The sequence below is a fragment of the Cheilinus undulatus genome, linkage group 7, assembly GCF_018320785.1.
Source record: "Cheilinus undulatus linkage group 7, ASM1832078v1, whole genome shotgun sequence".
In the NCBI taxonomy this organism is placed as follows: domain Eukaryota; kingdom Metazoa; phylum Chordata; class Actinopteri; order Labriformes; family Labridae; genus Cheilinus; species Cheilinus undulatus.
Genome location: NC_054871.1, coordinates 27,826,132 through 27,849,255, shown reverse-complemented (window position 1 = coordinate 27,849,255; position 23,124 = coordinate 27,826,132). Strand labels below are relative to the sequence as shown.

The 23,124-nt window shown below is 39.4% G+C and overlaps 1 protein-coding gene across 3 annotated transcripts in view; it reads right to left on the bottom strand.

The window, feature by feature from the left end:
• The window catches only part of elavl4 (ELAV like neuron-specific RNA binding protein 4), a 93,355-nt gene that overhangs the window by 12,695 nt on the left and 57,536 nt on the right, over nt 1–23,124 (bottom strand). For all 3 annotated transcript variants that reach the window (XM_041791004.1, XM_041791006.1, XM_041791005.1), the window contains 2 exons: nt 19,611–19,714; nt 12,498–12,651 (listed from right to left, as the gene is read on the bottom strand). In XM_041791004.1, the coding sequence (XP_041646938.1) occupies nt 12,498–12,651; nt 19,611–19,714 (258 nt within the window). The remainder of the gene's footprint in view (nt 1–12,497; nt 12,652–19,610; nt 19,715–23,124) is intronic.

The window sequence follows — 23,124 nt, the reverse complement described above, 5'->3', positions numbered from 1 at the left end:
TAGCCTTCATTATCATATCAAAAATTCTTTAATTTTAGGCCATTAATTCTAATTTAGAGTATGATAAGAAACTCTATAGGCTGCATGCCTGATTTTTCATTTTGTCACTGATTATATATGGATGAATTGTGGCTCTGGCCCTGTGTCTGTCTTAAACCTCCCTGTCTGTTCCTTCCTCATGCTATCTTCAGTCACAGTCAGATACACACAAACACAGTCCTCGTGCATCGTTCTCAGTGACATTTGAGCCGTTTCCGTGGAGACATTTTTTGACTGCCACCTGAGAGAAACATTTAGAGCCGTGCTAGCTGGGAGGTCCTTTATTGGTGTCTCTGAATGCTCCTTGTGTGTTACTGACTGGTTTTATATACATATCTATATGTGTGTGCGTACGCGTGCACTGGTATCTATTAATGGATGCTCTGCCTTGTTTTAATGAGGCTGCCGAGATGGCCCAAAGGATGCTCGCTCTGTGACAGCAGCACTCTGCCAAAGAGACTATTTACATAATACTGTGTGTGCACACAAGCATGTCTGTGTGACTGAGACTGAATAAAAGAGAGGCAGTGAGAAAGAGGGGAATTTGTGTTTGAGTATTATTGTGTGCACTCTTTCTCACACATAAAAACCTTCCGCATTGTTATTCCACATTTTTGTACATGCCATCCCTCTCCCCATTTCTTTTTTATATTTCCTGTTGGCTTGTCTTGTGGTGCTTGCTCCCCTGAATTCTTATTTCAACAAACACCCTGACCGGCTCACTCCCCCCTTTTGTTCACTTTTTTCTTCAGGCAGCACAAGGTTATTTACTTTGCAGCCTGGCAGCAGACTAGAAAGCTGTTTTTTTTAAGCCAATCATTTTTGAAAAATGCCTGCCATCTCATTATTAACCCAGTATTTGATTTAAAATTCGGGATGTTTCGGGCCAGTGTTATTGTTCTTTGATGTCTTTTCAAAGACAGATGCACATTTGTTTTCCATAAAAGATGTTTTAAAATTCAATCTACAAATTATATAACACATATTTCTTGCTTAAAGTTACACTTCGGAGATACAATTTGCAGTGACAACACTCGTTTTACTTTTTCCACTTACAGGGACTAAGTAGCTCATTTGCACTCTCTCTGCAGTCTCCTCGCTTCTTCCAAATATTGAAAATCTTTTCTTAGCTGTCAAAATTGCAAAAAGGACCTCGTTTACTCTAAACTCAGCTGATCCATGTTCTCCTGCAGCAGTAAACAGTCTTATGTGGACATAGCACCCATGTGACCATTGTTCACATCAGTCTGTTGCTTTTTATGAAATGTGGTTATTTTTCAACGAGGTGTTGAAGTTTTTGTTTTAAATGTAATCAGTAAGACTTGGACAAAGGCATTATGTCCCTTCACAATCTTAACTGACCACACTCACTGAACACAGCATTTCCATCCTGTCTGTTGGACTATCTCATTAACTCCTTTCAGTGTAAATGATTCCTTTTTATTCTCTCAGGTTCCCTATTCCCTGACAGAGTTTTGCTGTTCCTCCTTCCTCACTTCCTCTTGTGCCAGCTCTGTACCCGTACATTTTAATTAGCTTGTCAGAAACCGAAAAATAACAATCCAAATGGGATCTACTCTGTGCAAACAACAACCACTGCTGTCCTGAGGTTTTTCTTCATTTATTACTCTGGTTGCACGTGCTGCATATGAGGTAAAATGCAGGTCACTACTGTGACTTGAGGGGTGTGGGAGTGTTTTAAGAGCAGTAGCTGAAATTTGTGAATCCCAACGGACATTTGTAGTTTTGGATTTGCAAATCAACCAAGCATAAGGGCTCATCCAAAATCATGCTTAGCCTTGATTATATTTTTTTTCACTCAATTTCACAATAATTACTGCTATAAGGCACTCTGCAACTCTGAGATCCTTGCTCAAGGGCTCCTCAGTGGTAGTTACAGAAGAGAGCATTGCTTATTCACTTCCTCCACTGAGACACGAGAGAAGAAGAGAGGACTGTATTTGTCCTTTAATCCTTGCACTTGTTTGGCCTTGAGCTGTTCCTAAGCTGGTTCTGGCTGGAGGGCCCCTGGACAAATGCTTGGCATACAGATGAAGGCACAGCACAAAAACACACGTGCAAACAAAGACGCGCACACATACTTCATCTTGTGGAGATGGTAAGTGATGACTTTAAGAGTTGCTATTGAGAATGAACAATGAAAGAGGAGTAGAGATATGAATGATCATATGTAATCATGATCACAGGGAGGGATACAGAGTTTTTATTCATACAGTGTAGTATGCTTGCCAGAGATTTAACATGTCTTCGTGTGCAGACATTTTTTTTGTTTAAGTGAGCATCAGCTACACTTGTCCTTGAATCCATTCTGCTGCTTTTAAAGGAGGTAAAGGGGGGTGAGGTGGTAGTTGACCCCATACTCATAATTAATCTTAACAGTACCTTTGTGTGCACATCTGTGTGTGAAAATCACTATGTATTGAGTACAAATAAGAGCAGTCTTGGGATATGAGCATATACACACAGCAGATGAATGGAACACACAAATGCTATTACATTCACTTCTGTCTTCATATTATTATTTTAAGCCAAATAAATAAAATAAGAAAAAGTTAGAATATCACCAACATTTCCTTTAATACTGACAAGACAGTAGGGATGTAAAGCTATTAAAATATTATATCAGGAGTATCATGATCTATAATACCACAGGTATCAGTATTATCATGATATTGTTATATTTTGCTGGAAATCTAAAAAAAGTAGATTCCTCATTTCAAATCATTCCATCAAGTTTGATATTGAAAACACTATAAATTGAATCAGTAGCATAGGGACTTCACACTTTTTGTTTGTATAAAAATTAAAAGTAAACGTGAAATAGTTAACATAAAACCCTATTATTAAGCTGTTATCATCAACTGTAGCCTAAAGTTATGTCATAGGGCAAAACAAAGCTCAGATGGACAGTGACACAGGGCTTTATGAATAAACGCACACCAACATTCCTCAGCAGCATTCCAGTCATCAAATTTGACTAAAAATAAAAAATTATACGTCAAAATAAATTGAATGAAATTATAAAACCACTTACTGTTGTATTTAACTCGCTATCTATTCCCTTGGAGAATGTGACTTCTTCACATTACTTGGTTTATTCTTCTTATCTAATGACTGTGGCGCATTGATTTGGAACAGTGTGAAGATTTTTTGACTGGATCTACTTTAGAAGTTCCATAGGTGTCCAAACATCAAAAGTTTATCGACACCTATGGAACTTCCAGAGCCAATCAGAATCAATTATTCACCAAGACCATTATATAACCACTCTTTTTCTATTCTGATTTTAACACTGGATAAATACTTTTAACTAATAAGAGCTGCTCTAAAAGTTTGGCAGTGCTTTTCATGGACGTTTGGAGCAGATGAGGAGCAGCAGGGCCGCCCTTGGCCAAAGTGAAGGCCTTAAAGAGGGGGTATTATACTTTTCCAATTTTTAAAACATAAATACAAAGTTACAATGTTGGGTGTCCATACTTCACGTATGCAAATTTTTAAACCACAAGATAAACATATGCGGCAGAAATCTATGAATTAGACTGTAAACTGATGAAAACGGTTCATTGGGAATCTCTGAGATCTTCCCGAGATGAGATTTCGACGGAGTGAACTGATGAGGTCATCGCAATAGGATCTCCTGACTGGTTCGTCCGTGCTGCCGGCAAAGCGGAACAGACCGCCCCCACAAGGCCTTTTAGCCATTTAGCCATTTAGTAACAGTAATTAAACTCTTACCAAACAGATACGTCCTGCTCTATCCTTTGCTGCAGCTGGTTTTCTTCCCCCTCTCTCTCCAAACTATCAGGGTCAGACTCCGGGTCTAATACGTACGAACGCATATTAAAATTTGCCATATTTTACTCAGTCAGACCAGTTCATTCAAAGTTTACAAGTAAGTAAAAAGTTAAAGAGACAGCAGCGAAAACGAAGCATTTCAGACGGAGGTTAAAATAAGGGTTTTTCAGGATGCCAGTGTGAGAAACATGAGTTTTTTTGAGCTGTAAACCATGTGAAGCTACTACATGGGTATCAGAGAGATGGTGTAAAGCCTTGAAAAAAGGCATAATACCCCCTCTTTAAGCAGACTCTGATATGGGGTCCCCCAATACTGCCCCCCCTGTCTCTGACAGTTACACTGAGAGAGCAGAGGAGAGACACGGTGATGCCTCCTCCTCCCTGATATGTTTCTCTACATATTTCTGCCCCATCCTCCACAATAAACAAACCTATGTAGCATGTTGTCTGGACATTATTCACCATGATTATAGTATGGTTATCTGTAACAGTTTTAATGCTCACAAAAATTGAATGATATGACACCATGGGGGATTTTATTATGGTTATCATTAATACCAGTAAGCGTTTCATCTATACAAGAGCGGTATCTCAAAGACAAACTATTTCAGTGATTTACATACAGAAAAAGTATTTCCATGGATCCAGGAAACACTCAAAGCATATTCTGTGCTTTCCTATTACAGCTCTATCACACCATCTTAATCTTTATTTCTCTGCAGTTTGACATTCAAACAAAAACAAACTTGAAATCTATGAAGCAAATGACCAGTCTAGGGAGTCAAACCTAATGACTGTCCTTTCAACCAGCCCCACAAGCCAGGGCTACTTATCAACGGCCAGCCAGCCATACAGGCAACATTTGAGCACAATGTACTTACTAAGGTACAGCAATTTGTCTCTCTCTCTCTTCTTCTCACTCTCTTTCTCTGCCCACCCTCTCCTCCACAGTAATCAACAGAGGCTTATGTAACTCTCTCTACCTGTGCTTATCTCTCTCTAACACACACCGACAGGCACATTGGATGCCTTACTAATAACACGCTAGCTCATTCTGGGGAGGGGGAAACAGAGGGAGAGAGAGGTTGGGGGGAGACAAGAAAGTGAGTGCTGGAGGGGTAGGGTTGGGTTAGGCAAGGAGTGAATAGTAGAAAAGAGAAAGAGCAGGGACTGAGGAGTGAGGAAAGGAAAGGACAAAAGATGAGAAGGTGAAAGAGGAGAGTGTTAGGAGGTGACAGTAAAAGGATGATGATGAAAGGAAACAGTGCTATTCTTGCTTGCTCCTGTCCAAACAAAGCCGCTCTTTCTCTAAAACCCACTATCATTTCCCCAAACACTGACTGACTGACGCAGAGAGATGACTGCTCCTTTGAGAGACTGGGAGAGAGGAGGGTGAAAGCTGGCTGCTGGGTAGCAGAAACAAGCACCATCTATTCAGGTATACACATGACCTGATGCAAGCACAAACAAGCAAAATCTTACAGTGTTTTCAGGTATACTGCTATGCCATGTCCCATCCTCTTATCCTTAACTTGAGCAGCTATACTGTGCCAGCCGTATCAAATGATTAGCCTTGCCTTTCCAAAAGATTTATAATATGGCAGAGGCAGAAACAACCCCTCTTCCTGCTTTCTTTTAATTACAGGGAGGAAAAAAAGAGAGCAGTGTCCTTGTTTAAAGCAGCGTTAGTGAGCATGGCTACAGATGGTGTTTTAAAAGCAGCAAGAGGAGAAACGCAGAGACTTTGAAGAGCGGAGGTGCCCTGTGCTTTAGCCTTTGTCAGAGCAGAGCTTCTACCATCTGTGTGATACGTGTGTAGGTGCATGTGCTGATGTGCATTTCTCTACGTGTTGTTTGTGCTATCACAGAGACAGTGTGCACTCTAAAGATGGGCTTGGCACTCTACAGAGGGGCTGGGCAGAGATGGAAGTACGAGTCAAGGCTGCAGTCATCCCACCTTGAGGGTGCACCTCTCAGCGCGTATTACCTTGACCGTTCTGTTCTCAGATAGAGAACACGGATTCAGCATGGTGTCAGTCTGAAGGAGAGCATCCATTATTCAAGTCAAGAGAGGAGAGAATGCACCAAGTGAGCAGAGGAAGGGTAATTCCTCTGAGAAAAAATAGTGCAAACATGAGTGGTGTGAATATAAGAAGAAGCTCCATTTTTTGTGGCTTTGGGAAGACTAGCATGTAACCTGACATGCCAGATATGTTTCACATAACCATAGCATCAGATATCCAACTGGCCAACCACTCATAGCCTGTGTTTGGAAATGGCAGTACTTTTGACAAAAAGGGCAATTGGTCAAACATTCTGTCTCTTTTATTATGGGCCAATCAGAGCAACAAAAAATATGACATGGGCAGAGTGAACTCAACACTTTAGTGGCTATTTTTACAGCTTTTAGTGGAGCCAGCTGGGAAAACAATCTCATGCTGAAGCTTGTCAGACAATGGCAGAAAACAAATTTATGCCAGGTAAAGATTTCAGCGCAAATTTGGTATCTTCTTGTTTAAAGGCAATCTTGTCCAGTTCTGATTACCTGCGGCTGTTGCTACAGCTGATCTCTCCATCGACAGCCATTTTTTACCAGCTTGCAAAATGACTAAACCCTGCTTGTAACTTCTGCAAACTTGTGCAATCCCCAGAGAAGAGCAAAAATCCTCAGTGTGGCTCTTTGCTCTTCTTCTAATAAAGAAAGTTGGTCCAATTGTTAAAAACTGCTGCCAAAGCTTTATCTGAGCTAATTGCAGCACTGATCACCATTGTCTACAAGCTTACAGTACAACTACACTCTGCCTATAGCAACCACCTCTTTCCTCTCAAATGATGCTTATTAGTCTGTCCATTCTCAGATGGGGCATTTTATTGGAGCATCGCAAAATAGATCTGCCTGATCCCAGACATGGAATCTGGGGGGTTATAAATTTAGAAACTGTTGTAAACTAACCCATAAAATTAGTAAAACTACGTATATAAAGCTAGAAATTAACATTTTTTACACAGAAAACATATAAACCTGTATGCATTTTAGTCCACTAATCAATACCCAAGTATAAATTAATTTTTGTACTTAAGTATACCTAGAACAACATGGCATTTTTTTTATATTTAAAGACTGTGAGGGGTCCCAAGGCAGTGCAAATATAGCATAAAAGATGTTTAAGTGAGCCAGCATGAACTAGTGCTTCCCTGGACTTAATAACCATGTTTTATGGTGTTTTTGTATCCATTTCCACAAGTGAGTCAAAAAACGTGATGGCATAGCAGGCACCAGTATCCTAGTGATTTTCATGCGCCCCATGTATGGAGGTTGCTGTCCTTGAAGCAGCTGCTTGAGTTCAAATGAAGCCTGTGTCTCCATTCCAGACACTAACCACTGTCCTATCAGAGGAGACTTTAAAGTCCAGTTCAAATTTCTAATTTGTAAATTCCACCTGGGATAGAACACTAACAGACCAAATGTTACCCTACATAGGGTCACGCAAATATGATCAATAGCCATTTTAACCTTGAAACCAATTCTTAGGATGTGACTCTAAACTGCACTGCACATTACTGAATGGCTGTTACCTCTATCTGTATTAGTTCAAGTAAGTCTAAAAGCTTTCCCTGTGGTTGAATAAATTATTATAGCAATCTAAAAGTAGCAGGACAAATATAGATGTCCATTATTCAATTTTTTAAAAAAGCCACAGAAACAATCATATTATGCAGGATATTGCATATTATGCATCTTGAGAAAATTGTAAGTACCCAGCATAAGGCTTTTGCAGAAAAAATGTCACATTATTCAATGCACCTGTGCACATGTAACCGGTTTTCCTGGGGACACTTCCTCCAATCTGCTCATGTCTCTTTAGCTCCGTTTCTCATTCCTTTATCTAAAAATACCAAACTAAAAGGGAAAGAGCTGTGTGCTTTCTGGCTTTCATCCCAAATTATCAGGCCAAGTGGTGTTTCAGTTTTAACTGCAAAAGCTTCAGTAAAATCTACCAAGGGTGAGTCACAAAGCAAGCAATCTTCAGACTATTTTTGCAGAAATGTCATTATAGTTGCATGTAAACATAATCAAATTTTCATAGCCTCAAACAGAGTCAGAAACAGCTCCTGTGTTGATCACTGAGTGCAAATAAAATTGTGCAACCAAACACGACATGACCAGATTTTCAATACCTCCATAAACATAATCTCAACTTTAAAAGGCACATCATGTGCTTCAGGCAGCATGTTTGCAATGCAGCACTGAACTTCACAAACAATGAAGTGGGTTTTTTTTTTAATGGAAGAGCAAGTCTGAGGTGTTTTTTCCTCTGACAGTTCTAAAATCCAAAATAAAACCTGACATAAAATACCACCAAAGCATCTGAAAAGCTTTCAAACACTGATGCCTCATATCAGCAAAATTTCAAGGTAACTCTCCTTTAATTTAATGCTATTTTGATCAGAGGCAGCTGGCCTATCACACAAATGCAACTCAATGCCAAATAACTTGAAATTTGTAAGTAACAGAAAGTAACACTGGCAATCACTATTTTGAGCTGTATGATGCTGTGAACACTTGCGACTTGTTTCCATGGGAATCATTCCCATTGCTTCCTTCAATCCAACATGAAGGCAACTCAGCTTCAGCCTTTTCATAGCCAATCCGTACATACACTGAGCAGCACTTTAGTTTCACATTAGAGTTTGTACAAGCTGAGGATGTGGATCGGCTGTATTTGTGGTCACTGATTGGATAAGCTTTGACATCTGCTCATGTGCAGGTCAACAATGAAGACTAGAAATAGCTAACCATTGATCTTATATTATATGTGTTGAAAATTTAAATCAGCTGCCACTGCACAGGATCATGACCACACTGACTTTCCTGCAGGATGGACACAAAGTAAGGGGGATCCAGCCAGTATTATTTGCACTAAAGAGAAAAAATCTGTTCAGAGGGGATCAATTGAAAGAAGAAGGGAGAGAGGATGCAAAAGAGAAGTAAGAGAAGAGGCGATATCCTTGTAAGTCTGATGTCGTGTTCCCTTACTGAGTCTCTGGGGCAATTTAGCAGTTTAGTGGTATTTGTTTCAGCAGCCTCAGACTGAGAATGATGCTAAGTGTGATGTTTTCAAAGATCCTTCTTGTCTTCATGAACAGAAGAGTGACTGCAGGGTGCATCCTGCTGATGAGGAGGTCATTTAGAGAACAGACTTCATGTTCCCAATTTAGCAGAGATGGGGATCAACAGCCCATCTGCCAGTGGTCACTGGAGAACATCAGTCACTTAAACAACCATGTAACATTGCTGTTTCTTAGTACTGCTGTCTGGGCATCACTCTTCCATACAGAATATTCTGTATCTATGGAGGATGTGAGGTTGCATCACAAATTTTTGCCAAAGAAACAATCCGTCACTTTGTAAAGTTGATTCAAGCACTCATCACGTATACTTAATCAAATACTGGCGCAAGTCTGAGTCACTGATGACGTGCGACAATATTTCCAGGGACCAAGCCCATACATGTCCCTCAAGCTGAAAACATACTCCAGATACTATATCCTTCTTCAGGGATTTTCTTTCAGTAAACTGTGACAGTGCATTCAATTCTGCAGCATAAACTTGCCTTATTCACCACAAATCTGCCTGTGTCTCCCCTTTTCTCCATCTCTTTCTGCCTCTCCCCTCTTGTTCTGTGCTTACATTTTTAACAGTCACAGGAGAGTTTTAATTTGCAGCCCATTTCTCTGTTAATGGCAGCAAGAGTGTGGGCGTTTGTGTGTGTCTGGGTGTGTGCTGTACAGTAACTGAGAGAAGAAATAGATGAGTCAATGATGCCAGCATACTATTCTCAGGGCCGCTCTAAAGTCCTCCATGTTTTTAATCACCAGCAAGTCTAACATCTAATTAATCATTAACATTTCTGCTGCTTATCCTTATCCCTCTGGAGACACCTTGGAGAGCATCTCTTGCTCTCTCTCTCCCACATTGTTATCATTTGAGTCTGTGTTTGAGTGTGCAGACAGAAGTGAACCTTTGTGTGTAACAGTTTAGGCTTATAGAGTAGGTAGGTTCATAGTGAGGACAGCAATTACTGTAGCTAAGGGTGCTAGCAGGGTCACAGCATTCAAACACCTTCTGCTGAAGTGTGAGAGACTGTACTGGCCAGTGATTAATCTATCATCCACATACAGCAGGATAAAAACTCTGTTTCTGATGGCTTTAGTTTAAAAAATGCAATAGCTCAGACTTTCCATTGGCTTGCAGCTGATGCACACTGTGACAAGTGCCATTACAAAGACAAAAAAACAATAGTTAATACTGCTGTAGTATCATGAATAAAAAAGAGTTTGATTTTGTGTGGAACGTTATTCTATCATATATAATCATGCATATTTTTGTGAATGAAAGCTGTTCAGTAGGAAAATCCCCTTAATTTTGGGTGAAAATTCCTAGGCACTGTAATTATTTTAAAGCCTGATTAAGAAATAATGAAAAGGACAGCATATTAGTTGGAGTTATACTATTTAACATTTAAACTTGATTTGATTTAACAACACAGTTTGAGCAAGCAGCATCCCAATCCAACAGAATTAATTGCTTTATTCTAGCTTTACCTAGGCCTTTTGATATTAAAAATTGTCAGAACAACAAAGTAGGTCTAAATGTGTTATAAGTGTAAGTAGTTCAAGTTTATTTCGGCCAAAAAGTGATATTGGTGCATTTAAGTCATTAAATATTTAAACAATACATGCAGGAATTTTGGACTTCTGTAAATTTGGATTGAAAACATGTGAAGGGGCCATTTCAAAGACATTAAAAACATTAACGTTCTTATTTGGCCATTTTGTTAGATCTAAGTTTTCATTTATTCATAATTGGACAGGTAACCGTGCAGAGATTTATCTGGACATATGAGAGAAAACTCAGCTCTAAAACTGATTTTGTTGGTTGAGAAATAATTGCTTTGACAAGCTTATCCATTCCTGGGATTCATACCACCTGGGATGAGATATGTTTTATTCATGGCATGTGGCCAGAGCATTAAAGCTATAATTCAGAAGAGTGCATATGGCTGTGGCTGAACACGTGTTTTCTGTGGTTTTGGTGGGTTGTGTGACAAAGCTTTTCTCTGGGGGAATTCTTACCTTGCAAAGCAGATGCATTTGCCAGGCTGTCATCGGGCAAATCCATCTTGAAAAAGCCAATGTTTGTGAGGAACCGAAAATGGCTTGGATCAATCGGTGTCATAGGGAGAACAAGGGGGTGGCTACGGGCGGAGTTTAGTTGTACTGAAAGCTGATAGCAATGGCTGCCGCCAGAGCAACAATTAGCTCAGTTGTGGCCAAGTATTTTTGCAAAGCAGTTTAATCAGAACTGGACCATGTTTCAGTTTGAAATAAAGAGCAAAGAACAGCACTGAAAGCTTTACATAACAGAGAAGATATTTTTACCCTTCTCCTGGCCCCCTTGGCTTGGATTTGCAAACATGATGGCTAATGCCGTATCCCTTCATATCTATGCTGTAGTGGTTACCATAGCTATTAGTATGCAGCTTTTTTCAAAAGTCCTGCCCTTCCCAAACACTTTGTATGGAAGGTTTCCTTGATGAATGTGAAATATATTCAAGCAATGGAGATATGAAACATTCATCTGGCGTGTCAGGCAAGGGGAGTTCTCCCTGAGTTTAAGAAACATGCTGCCTGATCCATCATAAGAACAGATCAGTAGAGGTGCAAACTTCATCTAAATGTGTGTTGATAACAGTCGAAATCCCCCAACTTTTTCCCATTTTTTCCTTTCACCAACTATCGCCATTGCTCTTTATCAGCTTTCTCATCTTCCTCCCTTCCTGTCAGTTTTGACTTCCTCCCTTACCCCTCGTCTTTACTTCCCACTGTCTCCCTTTCACCCTCTCCTTTGTTCCTCTTTGTTGCTTCCCCATCTCCTCTCAGTCTCCCTCCTTGTCTACTCTGTGTGTACAGATGGGCGTGCACTTGAGCGCCAGCAGTGATTTATTCTGCTTAGGCAAATGAGTGTGGCTTACAGCATGCTGCTCCCTTTCTGCTTCATCAGTACACATTGCACACAACACTGGAGCAGGTTGCAGCCTGTAGGCACACACACAACCCCTGAAATGGATCTAACAGACACGCTGAAGGGGTTCTTCTGCAGCACAATGGGCTGATGTGATTCATTCCTGTGTTTTGGATGTAGTGGAATGTGTAATTGAGCATGTACTGTATATTTCACAGCTTATGCCTCTTATGTAATCATTGTGTTTACCATGACACCCTCAGCTTTGGCCTTGGTTCTAAGAATAACCTTTGAGGTCATGAACTGATATTCTAGGCTACGTTTGGTGGACAACAGGATGAGATGAAATATACTCATTTATTTTTTATATTGCTACTCATGCACCATGTCACATACAAAATTTACAGTAATGAATAGGGGCCTTAAAGTATGTTCGTAGAAAAAACTGATTGAAATGTAAATATTACAGCAAAAGTCTCAAATTAAGCTAATGTGTAAACCCAAAAGGCATACACCAGAGCTATTACAGCGAAGATAGCCTGCATAGATTCATTTGGTTGATCCTGTGTGTCTATTTGAAAGTGTGAAAAGGGAGGAGGTGCTGCCCCATGGATACCTGTGACCTGGTCGACGAGGATACGGGAGGTGATGATGCGTCCGTACTGGGAGAAGAGCTGCTCCAGCTCCTTTTGAGTCATAGTCTTAGGCAAGCCACTCACATACAAGTTAGCATCTCGAATGGAGGCTGAGCTTGGTCGTGCGTATGACACCTGTGGAAAAAGAAAACATTATGACAGGATTTGTATTAACAAATTACAACAATATAAGACTGAACAAGGAGAGGAACTGGGGTTTTGTGTTTTTGTGATTTGGATGGGCAGGAGAACAGGTCACTAGAACCACATGAGGAAAATTGTGACTATGTTTTCCCAGTACACTGTGCCCGAGGGATTAACGTTGTCTGGAGAAGAGTTAGCTGCCTTCGACACTGGGGAGATAGCTTGAGTTGTTTTCTGTTGGAGGCAGGGGAAACTTTGTTCCCTTGAGCAGAAACCACAGGCATTTTATTTTGAAAGGAAAGCCCAGCAAGCCGGGAGAACAGAATTAATAATATTATGATTCATAGACAAGACCTTAGAGCATAAAGAGTGAGAGTTTATTTGCTCTATCTCTGTTACCTATTGACTTTTAAATGAACATATTAGTATGGCTCAAAAAGCAATATTTTAAAGTCCTTAAAGTTTTAAACACTTATGATTTAATTCTTCTTATTCTGCAGGATTTATTATTTTACTATACTATGCAGCTACAACTAAGCAAATAAAGAGTAAATAGCTTGCTACTGTATACCTTCTGGGTTGTGTAAAGATTAGCACACACAAAGATTTTTAAAACCTTAACTGATTTTTTATTAGCGACCCATGCATGGTGACGTATAATGACGTATAATAACCTTTTTGTTCTCACAGTGTATGCGTGAAACAATATGACCAATACAACAACCAGATTCTCAAAATCTTAAATGGTCAAAATGCCACTGTAGAGAAAACAACCTAGATATGGTCAGCTGTAAGCTACCTGCTACATCCATTGTAGTAGCAATTTCAGTCCAGCTCCCTTCCATTTCAATCTGATTATGGTATGTTTTACATATGCTGTAGATGTTGTTTGCAATCATGTGATTCTGAATGTCCATTGGGGATCAGGAAGTGAGGGACAGCCATTACGAATGAATGGGAACGAAGTAAAGTTAGAACTAACCAGCTCTGAATGGACCTCTATGCTGCAAGTATCATCAGAAAAATTCTGCATACATTGAGTATGATCCCTTTACCAAAAAGATTTTTTTCCTCATAGTTTAACTGATTCATTTAGCATGGAGATGATCAATATCACCAATCACTCAGTCCTGTAGATCTCCTAGCACTGTCTAAGTCAGGTGAATAGAGACAAGAGTCTTGAAGAGTCCTGTACTGAGCTGAGAGGCTAGCTGAGCCCCTTTAACATGTAAAAAAAAAAAAAAAAAAAAAAAAAAAAAGAAAAAAAAATCCCAATTTTGTTAAAAACATACCTTTAATTGAAACAGTGGTGTACTATCAACCAAATAAACCTTGTGGAGTATGAGACTGAGAGATGAAGAGCCATTCACGAACAAGCTTGTTCTACTAAATGGCTCTTTAATGTGAGCTGCGGTAACTCCTATTTGAGGGCCAGTTTCCTTTCCTCCATCCTTTGTAGTTATTTAATCCAGATTTAAAAAGCCAAACTGGTACCAAATGAAGAGCTGTTTGGGAGCCAAAAAACAGCTCTACACAGCTGAGCCAAAAGACTTGGATCTCTTAAAAAGAATGGATTTCCCATCGCAACAAGAGAGGCTGGAGGTTGGTGAGACAGACCTCAGCTGAGGAAACACGGGTAAGATCAGAGTTTAATGAGCTAAACCAGAGCAAATTGCCCGAGTATTTCACTACTTTCAGGACACAAAAGTAGCTTAAGAATTAAAAATGATTTTATTTTCGCACTTTGAATGCTTGGCAAGTTGGAAACAGCTCAAGACATGGCCTTTCCAGTACCGTTACTCTATGTAGAGGTAATCTATTGCCCACCACGGGTTGTTCTCTGCTGCTTTGTGACATCATCTGCAAAGAGCTTATACTATACTAAGGATGGAGAGAATCTGGCAGAAAATTGGCCTTAAAAGCTGTGAAACGCATACAACCAAACTTGAAAAAAATTCCACAGACGTGCACATAAAATCCAGTACTTGTGTCTTTACATGTGACAATATTCCTTTAAAGAAAATACAGGACTTTCTTTTGCTTCCACTAATCGGCGTCATTTCCTTTGTTCTTCAAATTTAAATGTTTCTGTTTTCCCTTGTTTCCACAAGTGCACCAAAACACTATAAATAAATCTACTCTTCAGTGCTATTCTGCACTGTCTCAAAGTCCTCTATGTACTGTATTCTGTATTCAGATGTCATCTAGCCAGAACATCTGGTTCTACTGTTCTTTGGAGCCCCAGAGCTCTCTACTGGTGAACTTTCACTTCTCAAACATTGTCCCACATCCTCACGAGTAGACCCAGTTTCTTGAGCAGAAGTTGCACAAATCCCATTACTACTGCTGCTGACAGGAGCAGCTTTCCCCCACAGTACTTTCATTACCTCTGACATGTGGAGACATAAGCCATCAAATAGGGTTAAAGTCAAGCAAATATGGTGGATATGCAGTCATATCCTTCAGCAGCAGCATGGAAATCCTGCTGAACTCTAACAGTGGAAGAAAAGGATTGAGAACAGCTGGCTTTCCCCATGTCTTGCTTTTCTTGTACACATCTTCCTCTTTGGCATCCAGGATCAGCTTCTGTGTTTTCCTCTTCCTCTCTGCATCTCTCTGTTTTTTGCAGCCTGAATCTTTTCCCTCTGCTTCCTTCCTGCATGCTGCCTCACTAAACCTTCCTCTCTCTTTTCCAGACTCTGCCTCTTTTTGCTCCTCTTTTCTTTGTGCAGCTCTCCCCTCATTTCTTCTTCTTGTCAGCCAACTCCAGATGTCTAATCCATCAACACCTCCACAAGCTGTAAGCCGTACTGTGTACAAGTGTGGCGTAGGGCGTGTGTGGATTGTGTGCATGTGTGTGTAAGTGTGTGTGCACATTTAAGTTGAAAAAAGTGTGAGAGATTATGTGCATGCATGTCACTGTGAGATCCTCTCACCTTTGGCATGCTGCTTCCCCTCACGCCTTGGTAGGGAAGCAGCATCACTGACTAAATCTGAGGTGTCATGGTGTAAGAAACGGCAGCGGTAAAACCAACTCAAATACACCACACAGAGACATGTCGCCTGAGAGCATGTGAATCTCTGGGCCAAGCGTTTTTATAGCAAGTGTAGTGGCAGAGAGTGGGAAGGGTGTGACATGAAAGAGTGGCAAACTTCATTTCAAAATTACTGTGCTGCCTTTTAATTTACCTTATTTCCTTCAGGGTATCTGGTTTGTTGTGAAGAGAGAAAGCAAGAAGAGAGGGTAGTGGGAGGAAGGAACTGAAGTGTGAAAGAGCGATAGCGTCAGACAGAGATGCAGAGTTGTCTTATGTCATTACGAAGACTGCCTTTATCTCAGGAACGACTTGAGGCAATCTCTTGTGTCAGGACTGTGAGAGTGAAAAATCTGTGAACTCAGGACGCTATATTCAATAAAGACCACAGCAATTTAACACACAACTGTTTACAGACTTTAAAAGCACAACATTCTAAAAGGTTACATGTTTGCGGTCTTGATTTCTGTTATATGACTTTTATGCAAGAATGTTAAAAATAGCAAAGGTATTGCTTTACTTATCATCATGAAGATGTTGCTGTGCAATGAGCCAGTGTTTGTGACAAATGTCTTAAGAGTGTGTGTCCATATCTAGCAGCAGCACCCTGCCTGTGTAAGGGGCAGTAAAAGTGATTTAAAAACTCCCGTTGATGATACCAGGCTATTTGCCATACAACATATGGTGCGTAACGGCATATTACTGCTCTATATGCAGCCCCACAGTCTGGTCTTCTCTGAAGTCAAACAATTAAAAACGCACAGTTAAATGAATTGTGATGGATGGCAAAGTGAGTTTAGAAGCATTTTGATTCTTCTTTCTGGGGGTAAATCAGTGAAACTGATTTGAAGTTCATCAAATAACTGCAAGCAGCAACATCAGCTAAAATTTAAACCACAGAATGTTTTAAAACATTTAAACTTAAGTTAATCCCTCTTAATAAGATATGAAGATGAAGTTATTTGGTAGTTGTTGTTTATTTTGAGTGCTGAAGTAATAACTTTGTATAAGCTTCCTGCTTAGTGAAATCACGTCTGGTTGTGTTCAACATTGTTGCACAACGCAAAAAACAAATCCTGTTCATGGCCCATCTTTATCAGTTTAAAAGCACACAGAACATTACTTGATATTCCTGCAACCAGTCAGATAATAGTTTGGGATTATTATTTCTCATTTGACTGCAGAGCAGGGAGGAAAAAAGCCCATATGTGCCATGACGCACAGAGGGAAAAAAAAAAAAAAAAAAAAAACACAACCCCCCCACCCCAAACTTGACTTTACCAGTCAAGTGTGAAAACAATGCTGCAACTATAAATCACTACCAGTGCCCCTGGAATAAATATCTCATTGGTTTCTTTTTAAGACTTGAAGCATTTTGTGAAATGATTGAATCAAATGCCTATAGAGCATTGTGTTCTTTTTGCTGTGCTTGTACATGCAAAATGTTTTGTTTTTTTTTTAAAACAAGAGGTAATACTGTATACAGCTGGAAATTTTGGGGAGGCTATAATTGTACTGAAAAATGGATACTGCCCAATCCTGGCATGAACCATTATATTTTCTGATTATAACAATGTAAATAGACAGAGGAAACCTGAAACAAAAATAGCATTTGTTTGTGGTTAAATTGTAAGCTATTTTGATATGAAAAAGACATGCCGGACAAATAAATATTTATCAGAAACTTGCCATTTGAATATAAGATTATATCTGAATACTTCACTGTTAATTATGCTGTGGGTGGGCAGGTCTTCTAAAACAGAACCAGCCTTAGATTTTGTTTTTGTATTGCCTGTTTACTACTGGGTGGTGGACCCAGGACTACCGGTGGGTTCATTTTGCAGTGTAGAGGTATTGCATAAATTGGGCCATTCTTCCTCATACATGGGGGATTTCAGAATCCACAGTCCATCTTCACACTTATATCAAAAGAAATCAGCACAGGATGAGAGTCTTACTGCTCCATCGACTTTGTAGTATGACAGTATGTCAGACATAGCCATGTAAACTGTATCTATGCTGGGAGCTAGCTTTGCTATTGCTAACAGCGCAGCTAATGAGCCAGGGCCACATCTCCTGCAGCAACGGTGTGTACTGAGTACGTTGGAGATGGTGCACAGATTAAATGATTAGGTGAGGTTTAAATGATAAAACTTGCTTTTATAGAAAATATGAGGATGTACCCATTAAAATCAAACTATATCAATACCCATTCTTTTACCACAGCAACAAAAATTATCTCCTGGACACCCAAATCTAGTGAATGTGGTTATTTTTTAAATTTCCCTCCTGCACATAAGAAAGGTTTACTAAACAGTAAGCAGTTACAATTTTTCATACTTATGGTAATAAAAGCATAATAGGAGATTTCCCTGAAGAATGTAAGCTGTAGGGCCTACCTAGAATCAAATATTTCCTCTGAATCATTCCTAAGAAATCAAAAGAAGTGTATGCAGTGATTCTGCTCTGTATGTATTTTTTACTCTTTTAGGTCATTTTACAAATCACATATGCATGTAAACATCACATAATAACATACTGTAAATTAGCCTTAAAGCATAAAGGCCTAAAACAACCAGAGTACAAATGTAAAACAACCAAACTCTAGATATCCACTAAGAGCACCGACATAAATTCTGGGTTGTTTCACTACAAGCATCAGTCTGTTCCTCCAGTTTAACCCAGTAAGCTATCAGTGAATGCTCCAGTCCATGAACCAATCCAATGGTATATCTAGTCAGCTGACCAAAAACAACTGATTTCAGAAACATAAACATACTTCAAAAGTAAACATCATCAATGAAATACAGGTCGCAATATCAGTGTAATATAGTGGTATTTGGTGTTTTTCAACCGCTGACATTTTTTGAACACAATGGTATCGGAAGGAAACTGCAGTGCTACTTATAGTTACAACAAGAAAGCAAGAAGGTTTTAATCTAAACAATAACAGAAATGGTCTATATCTTTATCTCACTTGAATTAGCAACAGTCAATATTGGTCATTGCTCATGTTTATGTATTGTCAAGGGAAAAATGGTGTCAGGTATGGTGGTGGTATCTCTCTCTGCTCTCTATGCCATACAGGGGCTGGGGATGTGTTTGCACACCAAAGCCAGGTCAGGCAGCAGCAGCCCACATTGTTGAGTGAATGGAAGGATTCCCACAAGGATTGCCCATTCACAAATACAGGCTAATCCAATGATGTTAGATTAGATTACATTAGATCAGATGGCAGAAAGCGAGAATTTAGGGATTACCACAGAGCAACAGATTACTGTTCATCTTAAAAGCCATAACATACCAGCAAGCACGGAGCACAGGGGACTATAGAGGAACATGCTAGGGGTAGATTTATATGTTGATGTGAAACATGAAAAAACAGCTGCTTGTTAGGTTTAATTTTCAGACTTTAAGGACATGTTTGGAGGTGGGACAGCTCACTGTTGGCATTGGTTTATCTGTCATACCACCAACAAGCCTGCACTTTAGTCATTCTATTAAAATGCAAAAACCAAAGCTCTCAATTACTTCAGAAATGTGCAAGGATCCAGGCATGTAATTTCAGCTGTACATTTTGACATTCAGAAGGTATTTAGCATACCATTCACGGTGTAAAGCTTTTAAATGTTTCTCTTTAGTTAAGATGGTCTTTTTAATTACAAATGCATGTTAATCACATCCACCCTTCCAGCTCACTCACTAACAGCACTGATGCCTTAAAAGGTTATGAGGAAGAATTACAGCCTTTTACTTGCATGGTATTCACAACTTTATAAAAATCAGTGTGATTTTATCAATTTTCTTTCAAATATTTTCAGTTTTTACAAAAATCTTTTTAAGAAAAAATCACACATGAGATGAAGATTATTATCGTGTCATGATTCAAGTAAAACTGTATTTGATGTCAGTTACCTTGATCGTTTTTGTCTGAAGTCTGAGTCCATTTAACGTGTTGATGGCTTTCTCTGCGTCCTTTGGATCAATGTAGTTGACAAATCCGTAGCCCAGACTCTGTCCTGAAATAACAGAAAGAATAAAAACAACTTTAAAATGTTATCCTGATTGATGTTTTAATATATGGTCTGTAAGCATCATTTATTTTTATTACCTATACATTAATCTCTCATTATTTGAAATACATAAATACTTCTGTTAAAATTAATAAGGTGCAAATTTAAATCATACTGACAATTCTTCTTAACATCCTCCATAATAACATACATATGCCTTCTCCTTAAAAGACTCTTAATAAAGACTCCTCAAAGATTTGTTAGAAATAATTTGAACTGACCACAGTTTGACCCTGATGCATTTACCAACACTGACACTGAAAACAATTCCATAGACATCCTCCTGACTATCATCATCATGCATCTATTCCTGTAAAATCCTTTGCAACATCTCTTCATCACTACTGACAGGATCAAAAGGACTCGTGCCCCGAGCGCCAGGAGTCTCAGTGTGACTTCTGTCAACAATATGTCATGTGAATCCTGCTGTGTTGCCACAAGCTTGCAGAGGGCAGAGAGCCTGTGTTAATTTATACATTCAATAAATACCTGACACATTAGCAAATAATCATAAAAGGTGGGATTCAACACAGAGAATACATTTTCCTGATATTTTAAGTCAAAATATTATTCACATTGCACAGAATATTTGATGAGGTGAGGAGTGATGCCACTAGTCCCAGATGGACAGTTTTTAGGCAGTGCCCACTAAATCTTATGCCTTGGCAGATTTACCCAGTGTTTCTGATCTTCCATTTAAACAATCCATTTCAGCTTTTACCTCAAATCATAATGTTACACAGTCAAAATATGGAACCAATCTAGACATTCCTTTAGCCTCAATGAACTTTCACACGCTGCTCCTGTGACAAAAAGTCATATACAATAAGGGCATCTTTCCTGAAATGATTAAGTCATGGCCCACTCACTCCCCTGAAAAAAACACATGCCATAAGCCTGCCAACAACAATAACAATGACCATTGTATGATTGTGTTCATGCTTCATAATCTAATGAGCTTACGGCTCTTACAGAAAAATCTTATGCTCCTCTACTACCACCATGAGCAACTTATGGTAGTTTGGTCTATAATCTTCTTCTCTGTTGTTGGTGCATTTCTTCAGCTAATCACAGTGCCACTTACAAGCCTGGCATATATACTGTTTTTTCATCATTTTGAATGGTTTAGTGCTTATGTGGACATTTTTTGAAACAAAAACATCTTTATGGAGAACTTTTTCAAAACAAAACAGAAATATATTGTTTTTGTCTCTGTGTGGACGAGGTTTGAGACAGTACAACAGTTTGTCAAAAAGAAGTTTTAAATGCAAAATTTCAAAGTGCAACAAAAAGAGGAAATTTAACCGCAATCAATTACAAATGCATGGGATGAATCAAATTTGGAACTTTCAGTTGTAAGACATTGCTAATTTTTACATAGATTTAAAACTCAGTCATCCTGTAGCATCTAACCATGACTGTTTCCTCCAATCTTCAGTTTATTCTATTACATTGTATTTTCAAATATAAAATGGACATTAAACAGATTTTAAGCAAGATCTATAAGCTGCTTCACTCACATGTTTCTGGTTTGGACTGTCTTAAGAATAAATGGGAAAAAGACCAAGGTGAAATAATTCCAGAGGCAGTTTGGCACAAGATAATAAAGAGGATGCATTCATCCTCAATATGCCTTTGGCACACCATAATTCAGTTTAAATACAGTAATTCGCTTACATTGGTTCAAGGATTAGCTAAAAATCGAGACTGATCTTAATCCAACATGTGATTATTGCAAAGACAGGTGCCAAAGGTAAATGTAGGTTTTCTGCTCCTTAATGGTTGGAGGACTTGTTTTACCTAAAAAGAAGGAAACTGCTCCCCTGAGATATGTTCAGTGGCTAAAGGAGGTTATAAAAACAGATATACTATAAAGGCTGCACCTGGAAATTCTACACAGTTGGCAACTGTTTATGTATTTGTTAAGGATATAGCAGCTCACAGCATAATGTAACCTTTTTTATTTGTCTCCTGTTTATGCATTTATCTGATCCATGTTGTCAGTTGTCACAAATAAAAAGAAACAAATCTGTGAATTCATCTTTAGAGAAGGCGAACTGAGAGGTAAGAATCTCGGCACTTTCAATTGTCCTCTGCTCATTATATTGGTGAGCACTGAGCATTTTATCATAAGTTACTCAAGACAGATGTGTGAATGCTGCAAATGCTATGAATTAAACTCAAATTCTTCCTGAAATACCCCAGTAAATGCAGTCTAACAGTACAAACAACATATTTGTTACTGTCTTTGCAGCTGTGCAAAAAGAGAAAAAAAATACCACCCCCATTTCCCTTCGAGCTCAAAGTGTCTTAGATAGCTCACTCCCTTTGAGTGTGAAGCGGGCCTGACATCTCCCAGTGTTTCCCCGACAGATCAAGCCTTTCAACAGGCGTAGGACTTTAAGAGGACGCCTCCAGCCATCAGGGCCTTCAGTCGGCTAGTTTTCAACAAACAGCCTGGATCCACTAACACCACACACAAGCACGAAGCATCACAGTCAGTTTAAGAGGAGCAGCGTGCACACACTCAAGCTAATGGGAACAGACAGCGGTTAGTCAGAGACAAAGTGAATCACAAAATATGGAGCATGGCTGTTTCACAAAATAAATACATTTGGGCTATGGATATCACAGCGCTGAACAGCTCAGCAGCGAGCGGTGGAAGGGCCAGGAGGGACTTGTAGTCCGAACATCAAACAGCTGATGATTTTCTCTCCTTCCCTCCTCTCCTCCTTCTTTTCCTCTGGATTAACTGTGGATTATCAGACGCTCTCTATTGTTAATTAAAAACCTGCCATTCTGGAGAGACTTCTGCTATTTATAACTAGCCCTCCTCTCTCTTCTCTCTCCTCCTCCTCTGACTCTCAGCTGACATCAGGTGTTAAGTTTGTCAGTTTAAATCTAACTCACAAAAATGGTACTCTGTGGCTTCTTTTATGCACACAAAAGAGAACGGGGATGATGAAGAGATAAAGGAATTAATTACATATACAGTATATTATCTCAGTTAAGCCTGTAATATTCAGTATGCATTATTTCCTTTTAAATAAATACATAAAAATTAGGGGTGGGTGATATATCAAGTATACTTGATGTATCGCGGCTTTTTGCACACATGATGGATAAAATAACTGTATCGCCAACATCCGAGTATAAACTATGTGGAAGTTTTGAGCCATCTGCGTGCATTTCTCGCTGGAGTTTCGCTTCTCCCATTGTCCCTGAACGTATCTTTCACAGCAGAGAGCTCCCCTGCCCATCCAGAAAACCCTCCTCCGCACATGTGCGTTTTGTATCAGCGGAGGAGAGAGGAGGTAAACACTACGGGTAAACAGAGCAGCGTGGCGAGTTAGCGG